General features: G+C 38.8%; 1 protein-coding gene and 1 long non-coding RNA gene across 2 annotated transcripts in view; one reads left to right on the top strand and one right to left on the bottom strand.

The window, feature by feature from the left end:
• LOC101736413 (cAMP-dependent protein kinase catalytic subunit 3) overlaps positions 1 to 15543 on the top strand; it is a 59475-nt gene that overhangs the window by 24752 nt on the left and 19180 nt on the right. The window contains exons 2-3 of the mRNA XM_004929194.5: positions 7368 to 7536; positions 9911 to 10020. Of these exons, the coding sequence (XP_004929251.2) occupies positions 7368 to 7536; positions 9911 to 10020 (279 nt within the window). The remainder of the gene's footprint in view (positions 1 to 7367; positions 7537 to 9910; positions 10021 to 15543) is intronic.
• On the bottom strand, positions 3829 to 5715 carry LOC110385703 (uncharacterized). Its single transcript, XR_009977109.1, has 3 exons — positions 5316 to 5715; positions 5050 to 5175; positions 3829 to 4053 (listed from the first exon to the last, which is right to left on the bottom strand). It is a non-coding gene; the product is annotated as an uncharacterized LOC110385703 (long non-coding RNA).

The raw sequence follows: 15543 nt of genomic DNA, 5'->3' as shown, positions 1-15543 counted from the left end.
TAAGCGACTGACTACTTTTTATCAAGCATGTTCATAAATTACATCTTCTCTTGCAATAACTAGGTACTGTAACTCGAATCAAAATTACCTAAAACCCAAAATTGTTTGTTATCCTATACTCTGTTTAAAATGAAGTAGTAGTGGTATGCCAGTCGAAGTTCGATCATAATTCATAGATACATAAGTGTTATTGTTATTTAAAATTTGCATGTGGTATCCCTCATGCATCGATGATTTGATTTGAATACTACGGGTAGTGCATTTTTAATTAAACTATTTTCACGAATTTAACACAAAGAATAGAATGTTATCGGAACTCAGAAGATTTAAATCGATTATGACTCGCACAGTTCGTGTTTCTCAATAGCATTACCTACTCGAGACTAAAATCTTATCTGTTGCGAAAATAATTTGATCGAGCGCATACAGTTTGACGTTTACAAGTGCAAAACTATACACTTTATCTAAATTTATCTAGGGAAAGATTGTCCATTTTTTGCTATTGCAATTTATATATAAAAAACAAACTACTATTTCTTGAAACATGATTAGTCACAGCAAAAATGTGATCTACAACTATATTATACCGACAAAAAGAACTGGCTTTATTAACCAAGGTTTTGTTATTAATCCTAGATTGCAACGAGTTTTGTCTCTTTGGATCGAATCCGAAGGTGACTGTTACTGAAAGAGCCCATGTGGTGCAACTATCCCTATACTATGTTACACTGGGTTTTTTAATACATCAATGCTTACACTACATTTATTAATAAGGCCGTCTATGTTTACCTCAAGTAATAAATCAAATGAAAGTGCGAAGTCACATGTAAGATAGCAGTCATAAATCAGTTTCTTACGTAAATATTGTACTTACAAGGAACTAACAAATTTCTATAGATAGTCTAAATATATAGGTTTATATATATTTATGAAAAGATAAAGAGCTAATATTATCAGTCAGTGTGTTTGATTTTATTATTGATTTAAATAGGTGGACGAGTTTAAAGCCCATCTGCTTGCGGAAACTCATAGATATTACAACTTGAGTCAGGGCATGTTGACTTCCTGTGAGGAGGCAGTCTCTTCCCGGCGATGGTCACGGGGCGACCTGAGGGGGTCGAGGCTGCGCCGCACGCTACGGTCACTCTAGCTGGCACCAGGAGGATGGGACGACGCGTCGTCGGCAGCGTTCCGCGATGTGGTTCGTGTTGCCGTCGTCGCCGAACATACTGTGGAAGAGCAACCTAGTCGGCGGTGTATCGCGTTCCGATCCGGCAGGCTGGTTCTGACCCAGCGGGTTATCCCGGAACACCAGCGGCATCGCCCGGGCGGCTCGGTACGGCCGCCGCACCGCGGAGACCGGCGTCGTTGGTCGTCGACTATCGCCTCGACGACCCGTCGTACTGTTGACCGCGGGAACACTCTTACTCTGATCGGGTTCTGACCCCGGGCGGAGATCGGACGTTCACCCTAGGCACGTCAACCCCGTGCGCCCCCTAGGTACTGGGACCTCGTAGTAGGTTCGGCCTGTGGCCCGAAAAAAAGGGCATGTTGACTTGTAAGATTTGGTATTCTTTGTTCTGTCTTCGTATGTGCTCCAGTTTGTACCGTACTAGTAGGATTGTTATTAATGTGCAATGGAAACTTCAAGATCAAATTAATTTATAACAAATGTTCCACATTTATATGCCGTTATTGATTGCCAAACATCTCTCACAAAGATATTAATTCAGACCAGGTTTCGCTCCCCGACGCTATGTAATAAAAGCAATAGTAATCATGTTATATCAGATGAACACAGACCTCACTGCCCGCTAGGGTTGGTAAATATTCTTTTAAAAGGCAGTTCAAATTAATAAATTTCAAAATAAAACGACTAATCGACTAATGATCCTAATTGTTTGTCCTGATTGAACAATTTATTTATTCACTGGGTAATTTGCATGAACGTATGTTTATTTCAGTTAATCTTTTACAATACAATATTCTGTTTGAATTTTTCATTCATGCTCATATTTATAGTTCATATAATATTATAGGCAAAGACAAAACAGTTAAGTACCACTCTTTCTTTTTTTGTCAACCGATTTTCTTTTTTAATTTAAATATCTATTATAGAACTGTAGGTAAAGTTAACACCAAAATATTTTAGGACCTTGTCAGTTTTTTTTTTCAAAAGGTCCACGTCAAGATAAAACACAATATAAAAAAAAATCTAAAATCTTAAAGTATCCGTGATTGTGGTCGATATTCGATCATTGGGCGAACACTAGTTATCTTAAATTGATAAATGTCTGCCCTGAGAAAACGTTTATCGTAGGTATTCATAACTTTTATTCTATGAAATGTCCTTGTTCTTTGTAATATGACCTTGCTGGTCTATTAGATTGTCACCTTGTCTACTACGTGCTTTGTACAGAAGGTACGATTCCCCATCCGAATTAGTTTCTTCGTTAAATAGATTTGAAATTCGGCTCTATCCTTGATATTATATTACTTGCAGTTTAAAATGGTAAGTCAGCTTATGTCGGTTGTAGTTGATTCTGAAATATGTATTAGTGATTTTATTCTGAAATCTGGCACGCGCGTCATTGTAGTGAGATAAAATAAAACCTACATAAGTCTTAATCTTATTTTGTAAATATTTCCAGTTTACATTCCATTTCTGCTAAAGTTTTATGTTTTATACTGTATAAGATGATTGTGCCGGTACTGGCAGATCTAATGTGTACAATTCGTCGGTGTTGTAATGTATAATGAACACATATTGCGTTATCATCATAATATAGATATTGATTGACCTTCTGGCCTAAATATAATACGTAGGTAAAATGTATTTTAGCCCATACTATTTTTATCTTCAAACTTGTGTAACGTTTTCATTACTAGCAGAAACAGATTAATTTGGTTCCTCTTTCTGTGTGGAATGTCAAATGAAGATATTTAGTAATTAAATTCAGATTTTATGTAAATATTCTGCTTAATTTGCCACAACTTAACGTTTCCACTCCTTTCATAAATTTCTCTAGTGTCTGAGAAAGAATTATGTTTTATTAAGAAAAGAAAAGAATTATGTTTATTTTATTTGGTGTACCTATTTAGTTTAATATGTAATATTTATTTATATATTAGCGCAATACTAAACACCAGCAAAATCTCTGTGAAAACATGATCAGATTATTAGTTACAAAATGGGAAGAGTGGGTGCGTAGAGATAACTTATCGTCACTTCTCTCACAAACCCGCATTGTAACGTGCAGTCGGCGTAGTTAGGAGTCGTTATATGCATATTTTGTTTGGTATATTAAAATTACCTTCACAATTTTATTTAAAAAAAAAGTAATACAATAATTTATCTGCGGGTTAAATATATTTTTGCTCTTTTGGGCCTATGGATAGTACGCCTTTTTGATAATAAAAAAAAATAGTCGCCTTCTTTTGTAATGGCGCACGGGCAAATTTTTATTGGTAGTAAAAGCAAAGCAGTAATGCGTCCCGCCTTCAAGGGTGAAATAATCGTTATATCACACAGTTGAAACGTAGAGCTCATGACTCAAGGCTCGAATAACGCCAGGTAGGTCGGAGCTATTTCATAGATCTATGCCAAAATGCCCTTGACCTCCGTTTAAGAGTTGACTGAGTGTATATTAAAAATTCATCGGAGTCTTCGGAAGAAAGTTGCAATAGCGTATTGTTATGGCGCTACAGAATAAACAAGTCTAGTATGTTAATCAATTTAAATCTCATTTACATTTTGAACTAGAATGTCTCAAATTTATAGCGATATTGTGTTTGTGGTGAAGAATTATGATTTTAGTTAAAATAAACTTTCCCATTCAGAAATAAAGTTTAATAATTTTATTAATAAACTTTAACAAATTATGTGTCATAATCGTTAAAGAATCGACTCAAGGCAGTGACAAGAAAAATAATCCTATACTATTTTCATTATGTATGAGAGAGCCTTGAAAGACACATACATGACTGTAGAGCTATTTGTCTGGACGTCTTCTCGGCTAAGACGAATTATTCTTTCAACCTTTATTTTTATATCTGGAAAGACGGACATGAAAAATCTTATTGAATTAATATTATTAATAGCTCCAGAGGTTCATCAACCGTATGCCCTTAGCTACAGGTCGTACGTCAGAAAATAACTCAAGTGACTCACATTGAAGTGATTTGGAAACAACTTGGGGCTATGATACGATGTCTATGTGAAAAGGATTAACTATGAATGAAAATTATACTGGGAGCGTCTTTTTGTTTTTTACCACCTAATCGACGGTAGCCTAAGGTGCTCTTTCAGCTACGCTCGGGAGGGTAGGTGAACTCATGGGCTCAACCTGAGAGAATTGCTAACACTGGTCCTTGCAAGAGCAGTGCTTTGTTGAATTTACCATCGGGTCGAAATAACGATTTTTTTTTATTTTTTTTGCTTAGTTGTGTGGACGAGCTCACGGCCTACCTGGTGTTAAGTAATTACCGGATCTCTTAGACATCCACAGCGTAAATGCCGCCACCCACCTTGAGATATGAGTTCTTAGGTCTTAGTTTTTATAGTACAACGGCTGCCTCACCCTTCAAACCAAAACGTATTACTGTTTCACGGCAGAAATAGGCTGGGCGGTGGTATCCACCCGTGTGGACTTACCAGACGTCCTACCACCAGTAATTACGCAAATTATAATTTTAACTCACTGAGAAGATCCAGCGAGAGAGATCCGTTTAAGATGACGGCGACTCTGCGTTGCCATGTCTTCTGGGTTTGTTATGGAGCTCCCAAAAACGAATATATATATATATATATATATATATATGAGTATAGTGTTATTCCTGAGCCCATATCACAAAATTCGACGTCAGAAAAAAAAACTCTATAATAAGTTTTTATTGCTACAACAACGCATGCATGCGCTTTGCTATACGTATTTTTAATGCATTTGTGAACTAGCCCTTGGTCCACCTGATGTTAAGTGGTTATCAGAATCAATACACATTTTCAGGACATCGCGCCACATATGCATAACTAATGGTAAAGGATGATACCTGGTAATGGTAATGATTTCCGGTTGAGCCTGGTCGAGCCTGGTCAGCGATCTCACACAAGCAGTTTGTACCCACGGTGTTTCTTACTTGTCGTATTGTAAGTCCACTCGGGTAGGCACCACCAACCTGTCAATTTTTTCCGCGAAACAATTAGTTCCAGTTTGAAGGATTGGACAGGCGTCATACAGAGACTTTGACCTCTTATCTAAAAGTGGGTGGTCGTATGTACGCTGTGATATCTATGGGCTTTGCAAACACCTTATTACCAGGTAGGATGTGAGCTCGTTTATTCATGTACATGTAAGCTTGAGGGTAGACATTATCTTGTTGAACACCAGGTAAAACGATGTCACTATTTGATTCCTGATTTAATCAACAATATGTTATCTTAACAATTCACTTTAACACTTGTCCAACTTTAACCAGTACGTACAACAGTCACTGAATCACACAACGTAACGAGGATATAGTAAGTGCACCAGGCAAGCGCAGTCCAACGAATGTTCATTTCAAGGCACGTTCCGCCTTTTTATACTAGCCGGCGCAGCTGGCTTATGAGTCACTTCTGTTGCAGCTGTTGTTTACGAGTGGAACGACACGGCCGGCGCGCCTGGCTTGTGTGAGTCACTCCTATTGCACGTGCTATATAACATAAATATCGTTAACGCCGTCATACACATTTTTTTTTAAAAAGAGTCGATCAAATGCTTTCATGACTCTTTAGATTATTCGCATTAAGATACTCGAATTTTAAATGTTTCTCTTATTAGGAAATTCATTTTGTTTTTTTGTTTCTTCTATTATAATATGAATTAGTTTAATATATTTTGCTGTTTCTAGTTTTAGAGGTTTTATGTTCGACTATATTTTTTTATGAATGCTCACCGATTTCACCGTCATTTATAGATCGATTTAGAAATTATAATTTTTTTTTGACTTTGACAGAATGTTGTAATACACTTTAAGTTGTCCCAAAATTGAGTTATTTTGATGTATTTCACTCTTAAAGTCGATTCTCAACTTTGATAGTTATAATTTTTGGCCTCATCAGTCGTTAGTTCAATGCTTTACTATTTAGAAGGATACAAAATTTATTGTTATATTAGTAACGTTATTATCATCATATTTTTAATTCTTGTTATATTAGTAACGTTATTATCATCATATTTTTAATTCTTGTTATATTAGTAACGTTATTATCATCATATTCTTCTATCAGTTTTGCTCTGCCGTACGTATTTAGTGACGAAGCCGGCAACTACTTAAAATTTAACGTATCATAAAATTCAGTAATCGTGGGCTCTGTAGTTTTTTAAGAGAGATTGAACGTACATATGTAGTTGATGAATCAACGGGAAGTAAGTACTATTTAATGCTGGAGAAAACGGGATTAGTAATAGATATTTTTCAACGCGTACTACTATTTGAATCCAACGTTACTCGTGTTTAATAATAATTTATAATTAGTTGTCGCCCAGTGGTCGAAATTCGACCATAATTCATTCTAAATTATAAGCTTGAACATTATTATGGTTCTATTGTCACATTTCTATGATCATAATTTTTTATTATTATTGCATAGATGTGTGGACGAACTCACAGTCCACCTGGTGTTAAGTGGTTACGGTTTACATATATAACATAAATGCCGCCACAGACCTTGAGATATGAATTCTAAGGTCTCAGTATAGTTACAACGGCTGCCCCACCATTCGAACCGAAACGCATTACTGCTTCACGGCTGAAATAGCCCGAGTGGTGGTACTTACCTACCCATGCGGACACACAAAAGGTCCTACCACCAGTAATTACGCAAATTATAATTTTGTGGGTTTGCTTTTTATTACACGATGTTATTCCTTCACCTGGAAGTCAATCGTGAACATTTGTCAAGTACGTATTTCATTAGAAAAATTGGTATCTGTCTAGGGGATTCGAACAATGTGGCATCGTTAGTTACGAATGCACCAGACGTCTTTCTTATCCTTTACGCCACGGCGATGTTCTGTATTTTATTAATATTAAAGACAAACATTATTCTCAATTTGACCACATACTTTAAAAATAAAGAAAAGAGTATAAATGTATGACTGTGTGTCAAATACATGGTAGTGTGTGTAATGTTTTTATTATTATTAATTTAATCTATTTTTACGCGTAATTTAAAAAAAATATGCTTTCTGCACTCTTTCTCTATATTCTGTATAAGTGTAGGAAATTTCATATTCCGTCCGCCCAATTTTCGTAAAAAGGTATACAAATTTTTTGCTTCACATATTAATATGTAAATAATATATAGATAAATGTATTGTCAACAGGTACGGGCACATTCGGTCGTGTATGCTTGTGTCGCGACAAAGCCGCTGACGAGTATTTGGCGATGAAAATATTGTCCATGGCCGACGTTATTCGTCTCAAGCAAGTCGACCACGTCATGAACGAGAAGAATATACTGGCGGAAATCAATCATCCTTTCATAGTCAACTTGTAAGTACATGAGTACGGAGCTGTGTCCGTCGTCGGATGTAATTACTTCAAAGTTTTGGTGAACATCCAACACGTCTGGACCGAAACAACATGTCCAAAGAATATATTATTATTATTTTCGTCGGATCATAACAAAGCTGTTTACTGAGTGAAATGGCGCGGCGTTTAGATGTTTTAATTAAAAGTGTCCGAGCGCATGTGACGTTTGAGGCACGCCAAAGAGTACTCGTGGTAGGCGCCACGCCAATGTTTTTAAGAAATCGTTACGCTAATCCATCATCAGGGTGGAGTCCAAGAAAACCGATTTATTACGTTTGTTACGGATAAACTAGACTCAAGTTAAAACCAGTATTACAATTATTACTCATACGTTTGACAAAGAATCACCTTTTTTTTAGAGGAGTTCTTGAAGACACGGTTTTCGTAACCACGATAACTGCGCATTCGGGATGTTGTAAATAATATAATATAACATACATATATAAAGCGAAAACAATAAACCGTAAAAGTAGTTTTAATTACAGTCATACGAAATTTGATAACAAAATAAAATATTATGCTTGTACTGATAAAACATCAAAATGACGACTTCTTTAATTCAAATGTCAAAAGAATTCAAATATGTCCAAGTAGTCGTGTTCTTTTGTTTGAAGGGTGAGATAACTGCTATCCAACGTAATTGAGTCTTCAACAGTACGTCTCAAGGTGGGTGGGAATTCACGTAGTGAATCACCTTGAACCCATAGACCGCCTTATGTCTATGGGTTCCGTTAAACAATTAGCACCAGGTGGGCCGTGAGCTTATTCACCCGTCTAAGCAATAAAAACATTTTATTTTTTGCGAGTACTGTTTTAATTTCACTCGGCATGAGCTAAATTGTTTTTCGGTATCTGCTAACATAAATAGCTTCCGTGTTAGTTTCAGTTGACCCAGCAACCTGTAAAGCGGTTGTAAGCCCCTGTTTTTTTTTTTTTTTTTTTTCTTCTTCTTTATTAAAGCCATACATACATACACTTATTAGGTTATGTTTTTTATTTCAATGAATTTGTTTAACATTCGTTTCCTTGTCATTGTTTGGATATAAGTAAAGTTGGCGACCATTTCGAACAGGCGTCATTCGGTGCGCCCAAAACTTTGACTCAAATGAGGTGTTGATAATCTCGTCTGTCACTGTTATCGACTGGGATAATTTATTGATTGGCTTACGTACTTACGTATTTAGTTTTTAATTTGTGCATCGTAAAATCATTTTCTTATTATTATTTTTCTCGCAAGCGATAATTATTCAATGACATCTGTGGGCCAGACAGAACGTTGGTAGACATTCGTGTTCTTAAAATACTTTTCTTTCTAATTTAAAATCTTCATGTCATCATTAAAATTTATTCTATCGCCATAATAAATTTTCTAATAAAATCACGATATCAGAGGTATTATTAACGCGGGGTGTTATTGGTCAGAGTTCTTAAATAAATTCGTCTTGATGTAAGGCAGGGGCTTGGTTATGGGATTGTTGATGTCCATGATCGACAGTGACCGCTTATAGTTAGATGGGCTCTATGCTTACCTGTCTGCAAAGTGGTTTTCCAATGATCTAAATTCGACTAAACCTCAAAAATTAGATGAGATTTTTTTTATTGCTTTTACGGGTGGATGATCTCACAGCCCACCTGGCGTTAAGTGGTTACTGGAGCCCATGGACATCTACAACGTAAATGCGCCACCCACCTTGAGATATAAGTTCTATATATATATAAGATCTCAGTATAGTTACAACGGCTGCCCCACCCTTCAAACCGAAACGCAAAAAACATTTAAACATGTCATGGATTAGATTATTTCTTTTGCATGATAGGTGATATTTTGAAAAAAATCTTTACCTATTTCCACAATTTCCAACACTGAGACACATCAAATAGTTACAAAGGAAAACAAAAGAAAAAGAAATTTGTGTGACAAACAGGGGATAAAATTGTTTTTAACTATTTCATACGATTTAAATATTACTAGATGATGACCGTTTGATGATTATTTTTTTTGATAACGCCATCTTGTTTGTCTTTAAAGCGGTTAGTTGCCCTCAATTAAGGAAAATAGTATTATTATTCGTCAATAGATGTCGGGAAGAGTGGTTAGTGAAACTGACTACTGGACCACGTTATCCAGATTCAATACCTGTTTAGAGTCTTTATTTTTACATGCTTCTTGTTATCTTGTCTGTGTGTTTTTTGGCCTCCATAATACAAGAGAAAATACTTAGCTCAGGACCGTTAGTTGTGGAATTTTATTTATATTTTTGTCTCCGCAAATCATGTTTTCTCAGAAGCTCTGGCTTTATTAATGGCGATTGTTGTTAAGATGTGTTTATTACAGGCGCTGGTGGACGCACGATGACTCGTGCATTTACATGCTGTTTGACTACGTGTGTGGCGGTGAACTTTTCTCTTACCTGAGAAACGCGGGCAGATTCAGCAACACTATAGGTAATTACATCTATATCTATACTAATATTATAAACCTGAAAAGAGTTTGTTTGTTTGAACGCGCTAATCTCAGGAGCTACTGGTCCGATTTGAAAAATTATTTCAGTGTTAGATAGCCCGTTTGTTGAGGAAGGCTATAGGCTATATAAAATCACGCTATACCAATACAAGTGGAGCACCAATAAAGAATGTTTCAAAATCGTTTTTTTTTCCTTTTGCGCTTCCGCTGCGTGCGCTGCAGAAACGCTTAAAGTTTCGCTAAAATAATGTATGACAGAATTGTTCCCCTTTAAAAGATCTAAAAAAAAGTCCGCTACAGCATGTCTATATATTAAGGTTGACTCACTATAACGTTTTTTATGCTAACCAAATTTGTTCTAAAATAAAGCATTATTTGTAAACTATTCCACGCGGACGAAGTCGCCGGCAAAAGCTAGTTTTCATTATAAATTTGAACCATTACAGCAGCGTCCTCAAAATAATTCGAATTAAAAACCGTATCAAAATTGTAATTGATGTAAATAAATAACTGGTATACAATTAAATATATAGAATTTGGAAGTGTGCCAACATTAAACAGACGTTCGAAGCAGCATCGCACGATTTGTGCGCACGATGCGATGCTCCGCAATCACCCACGGTGTCCACTTTTTCACGATTTTATCACGCTTTTCTAAACACAGAAAAAATCATGTCAATTTAACTCCTTTGAATTGCAAATACGTCAAATAAAAATGTTTATTTCTTCAAAGCAGTGACTCCTCTGAGCAGAGCTACTTTTAAGCTTTTTTTTTAATTTCATATTGAATTAATACCAACGTCCCCCACTAAAATATAAATGAATACTGAACTGCAATGGACACTGTCATAATAAATATAATGTATCTAGAATAATAAAGTGAGATATAGTTTTACGCTACTCAACGAAGTTATAGAATTGCTTAGATTTCAAATATTAATAATTTAATATCCATATTTCATGTTTAAAAACAAAACGCTAGTAAATGAAAGTTGTGATCTCAAATTTTATTACCTAAGTAATATCAACATTTCTAATTGAAATTTCAAATCTACAAATAAACTAAACAAATGGTATGTACTCTTTGTGCGTTTGCAAGTTCTCCCAAAATAGACGCGGTTCATCGGCTTACAATTGCGTTGACTGGTTTCTCGTTAAGTTCGATAATTACGTTTTAGTCCGACTCAAATACTAGATGTTTGTTTGGATCGTGGTTTTCGACGCACCGGTTGAGCTATTAGATTCTCAAATCGCAGTTCGTACTAAAAATGAGAGCGATCGGCCGTAGTCGTTGCCAGACGACGTGACGCCGTTCGTTCGTGCACTCTACGTGCTTATAATTAGTGAAACCTTATTCAATTTAGGTTACTCTGTATGTATATATAGCTTTACAACTGGGTCATACCTTGAGTTCGTTCAGAATCAAAACGAAAACATGCCTGTTGCGTAACCCAAATTGATGAGGGTATCAGTCTAGTGTGCAATGTCATAGTGGACATTCAAATTTAGATTGAATACACATGCACACATACACAAATACAATTAGATATGCAGGTTAGTTACTATCTTAAACTTAGAAAATATCTCAAACAATTTTTTTTAATGAAATACCCATTTTTTTGCTAATTTACATATCGCTTATCCGTAACGCAAAAATTAGGTGTTCGACTACTTCACTCACTCAACCTCCGGTGTGGACCCGGCAAGCTCCGTGCTTTTTTTTTTTTTTTTTTTTTTTTTTTTTTTTTTTTTTTTTTTTTTTTTTTTTTTTTTTATGATTGAAAGTTTACTGGTGGCCCGAAGGCCTTTCCAGTTTCACCAGGACAGGTGGGCGAGCAAAGGCTCAGCCGGAGGGGTGGGATTTGCTAACAACTGCCCGAGCGCCTCCGAAGGAGACCTAACAACTCAAGAGCAATTGTTTCGCGAATGAATCTACTACCGGATCGGAATCGCGACCCGCTGAGAAGATCCGGCGAGAAACTCAGCGGGCTGATGCATGGGTTAGGTTGCACGTCGACCTCTTTGTCGAGTTCGACGAGTACGGTTACCGGGGTCCCTAAGCCTGCCCCTAGTATTAGAGCTGAAGGCATCTAATGCAAAGGTTATTGGATCTGATGGATCCGTAAGGACGTGTCTAGGGCGTCGACGGTGACTGGCTCCTGCATGATCAGGATTCGGGGAGTAGTCAGCGGCGGCAACGATAAGGCGATTATCATGACGCATAGCCTTATCGAAGTATCGTTCCGACGCTGACTTCATGTATTTCCGAATTGATTCGAGGCCCAGGTCGTCGTGTAGGTCAACGTTCCTCACGAACCACGGAGCCCCGACAGCTAACCTGCAAAAGCGGGATTGTAGGGATTGGAGGGTGTCTATGTGTGTGCGGGCCGCGTGAGCGAACACCACACTCGCGTAAGTCATGACGGGCCTTATGCAAGTTTTGTAAAGTGTCACCTTGTTCCGAAGGGACATTTTACTCCGCTTACAGATCATGGGGTAGAGTCTACCGAGAATAAACGCGGCACGGTCACGGACTGATTTTATATGCGGGCGGAATGTCATCGATGCATCCAGGGTAACGCCCAGGTACTTGACCTTCCTGGCCCAGGGTATGGGTTGTCTAAAGAGAGTAATCGGGGGTGTGAGATTCCTCCTCCTAATCCGGGAGGAAATCCGTGTGGAGCTTCCCCTCTGAAATAGCACCGCAGTACTTTTCGCTGGGTTGATGTCTATGCGCCATTTTCGGAACCACTGTCCTAGGGCTAGGGCTGCGCTCTGAAGCTTCTTCGCGATTAGGGACTTATTTCTACTAGAATAGTAAACAGTCGTGTCGTCGGCGAATAAAGCTAAATGGGTCGGCGGCGACCGGGGAATATCGTTGACGAATAAGCTAAATAGGAGGGGTGAGAGGACAGAGCCTTGCGGGACTCCAGCTGTGAGAGGTCGTGGGGAGGAGCGGGTTCCCTCGACTCGATATCGAAAAGAGCGGTTCGACAAGAAGTCCCGTATGATGAGCACGAGACTATCCGGCACGCCCATGTTGAATAGTTTGAAAATCAAACCATTGTGCCAGACTTTGTCGAACGCTTTTGCGACGTCGAAGAAGAGAGCTCCCGTGTATAACGGTTTTGGTCGATTAAGCCCCACAAGAATGTGCTCCGTGAGGCGGTGCACCTGTTGAACGCATGAGTGATTTGTACGGAATCCGAATTGTTCATCGATAAGAATGCCCTTGGATGAGACGAAGTCTCTGAGGCGTTTGTAGAGCAGACGCTCATACAGTTTGCCTAGAGACATGAGGAGGCTAATCGGGCGGTAGCTCGTGGGATGATTTTTTGGTTTACCGGGTTTATGTATGCCGATAACGTCCGCTTCTTTCCACACCGCGGGAAAGATACAGTTCGCCATAGCGGCATTGAAAATAGATGCCAACATCACGATGAGTTGGACGGGTAGAAGTTTAATAACGCGGTTGGATATACCGTCGGAACCGGGAGCCTTGCGAGGACGTAGGTCTTTGATCAAGTCTTTAACTTCCATCGGGGTGACGGGTGGTAACGCATCAGAGGGTGGCAAGGAGGCTCTGCGTTCTACCTCACTGTCTACTAATTCTACATGAACAGGGTCCACGGATTGAGTGCTGGGCGTGCACTGGGTTTGCAATGTATCGGCCAGCAGCTCTGCTTTTTCGTCATCATCGAACGCCGCGAGTCGGCCTGAGGGGCCTACGAGGGGGGGCATAGTTACTACCGTATCCGATTTGAGAGTACGAGCTAAGCGGTAGTAAGACCTTTGGGAGGGCGCGAGTCCTTCTAAGAAATCAGACCATCTGGCATCTCGGACTTCGGCGATGCGAGACTTTACGTCGCGTTGTAGGGCACGCATTCGAATACGATTTTCCGCGGTAGGATACCTGTCGTAGGCGCGTATCGATGCGTTCTTAGCTCTAAGGAGTTCCCTAATATCGTCGGACAATTTGAAGCGGTGAAGGAAGTCCTCCGCTACAACTTGTTTCGATGACCTATCTAATGTCGAGGTGATGTGTGACGTTAAGATGTCTATGGCTTCAGCGGTATCCTGAGGAGACGGGATAGAGTCCGGGTTAAACGGGAGCGATGGTGGATCAGATTCAGCCAGGCTGATGCCCAGCGTGTGCCAATCCACCACAGTCCTCGTGACGGGAACGGAATCGGGAGCGCGACCGAGCTTCATAACGACGGGACGGTGGTCTGAATCTAACTCTGAAACTACTTCGATCGAGTGTAAGCGCAGAGTTACGTTTTTTAATAACGCTATGTCGAGTATATCCGGGCGATGCGCGATATTTAGCGGGTAGTGAGTCGGGGTTAGCGGAGCGACGATATCGAAGGCGAGATCATCGACTAACGCGTCAAGCCGCCTGCCATTCGGGGTTGTGGTGTGTGAGTTCCACCTGATGTGTTTACAATTTAGGTCGCCCGCCAGAATGACAGAGCTCCCCATACCGAGCAGCGCCTCGATATCACTGCTTAGAACGATCTTATCCGGTGGAAGATAAACGGACGCGATAACGATCGGCGCGTGTCCCGTCAGTGAGATTCGGCACACTGATGCTTCGATATTAGCGAGCGCGGGAGGATCGAGCGGGACGCAATGCAGGGCTCTTCTATAGTAAATGACGGTACCACCACCACGGGCAGAGAGCCTGTCGTTCCTGACCATGTTATAGTTCGCGATTTTAGGGTCACGGCGCGCGGGCTTAAGTAGGGTCTCCTGCACTAAAAAGATATCAATTTGGTGGTCACGCAAAAAGTCAGAAACCTGATCACGTTGATTTGCGAGACCGTAAGCGTTAAAAAATCCTATCGTTACGGATAGGGGCTTTATTCTACAAGCTCCGTGCTTGTGGGAGACCAATAGCCCCGTGTTTCAACCGGTACTTTATTAGTCAAATTTAATCTTTCGATTGCTATTTCTTTATCATTATCGTGCCAAGAATCATCAACACTATAGTTAATCTCTGCTTCCGGCAGCAATTCGACTTGTACTTTACGCCGATTAATATGTGAATGCTCTGTTTGATTTAAAACGCTTTACATTTCCTTACCATGATCGTATAATATGAGCTATATCGATTAAATATTTTTGAAGTACTGAATTTTTATTCTTTGTCATTGTCTCTTTTCATTTTTATACATTCACAATCATTTTGGAGACATCTTACAGAGCAAGTGCGCAGATGAATTAAATAATTATTTTACTTGGTTTTTTGTATTTAAACAGTAAGATTTTATCCACGGCTTTTTATATAAAATACTATACAATACTTATAATATAACTAATAGACACAATACATACGAAACCCCTTTTCAGTAATAAGGTGATACATTGTAACGGTGTTTGAAACGGCTATTTAATAATTAAACATTGTTTACATAACAGTATAAATTATGAAGTCATGAAGTAATTATAGAACTAATTGAAGAAGTAAGGAAGTTGTCTAGTAGGAAGGAAAGGATTGGAAG

The sequence above is a fragment of the Bombyx mori genome, chromosome 4 (genome assembly GCF_030269925.1).
Source record: "Bombyx mori chromosome 4, ASM3026992v2".
Taxonomy (NCBI): Eukaryota; Metazoa; Arthropoda; class Insecta; order Lepidoptera; family Bombycidae; genus Bombyx; species Bombyx mori.
This window is presented reverse-complemented; position numbering and strand designations above follow the sequence as displayed.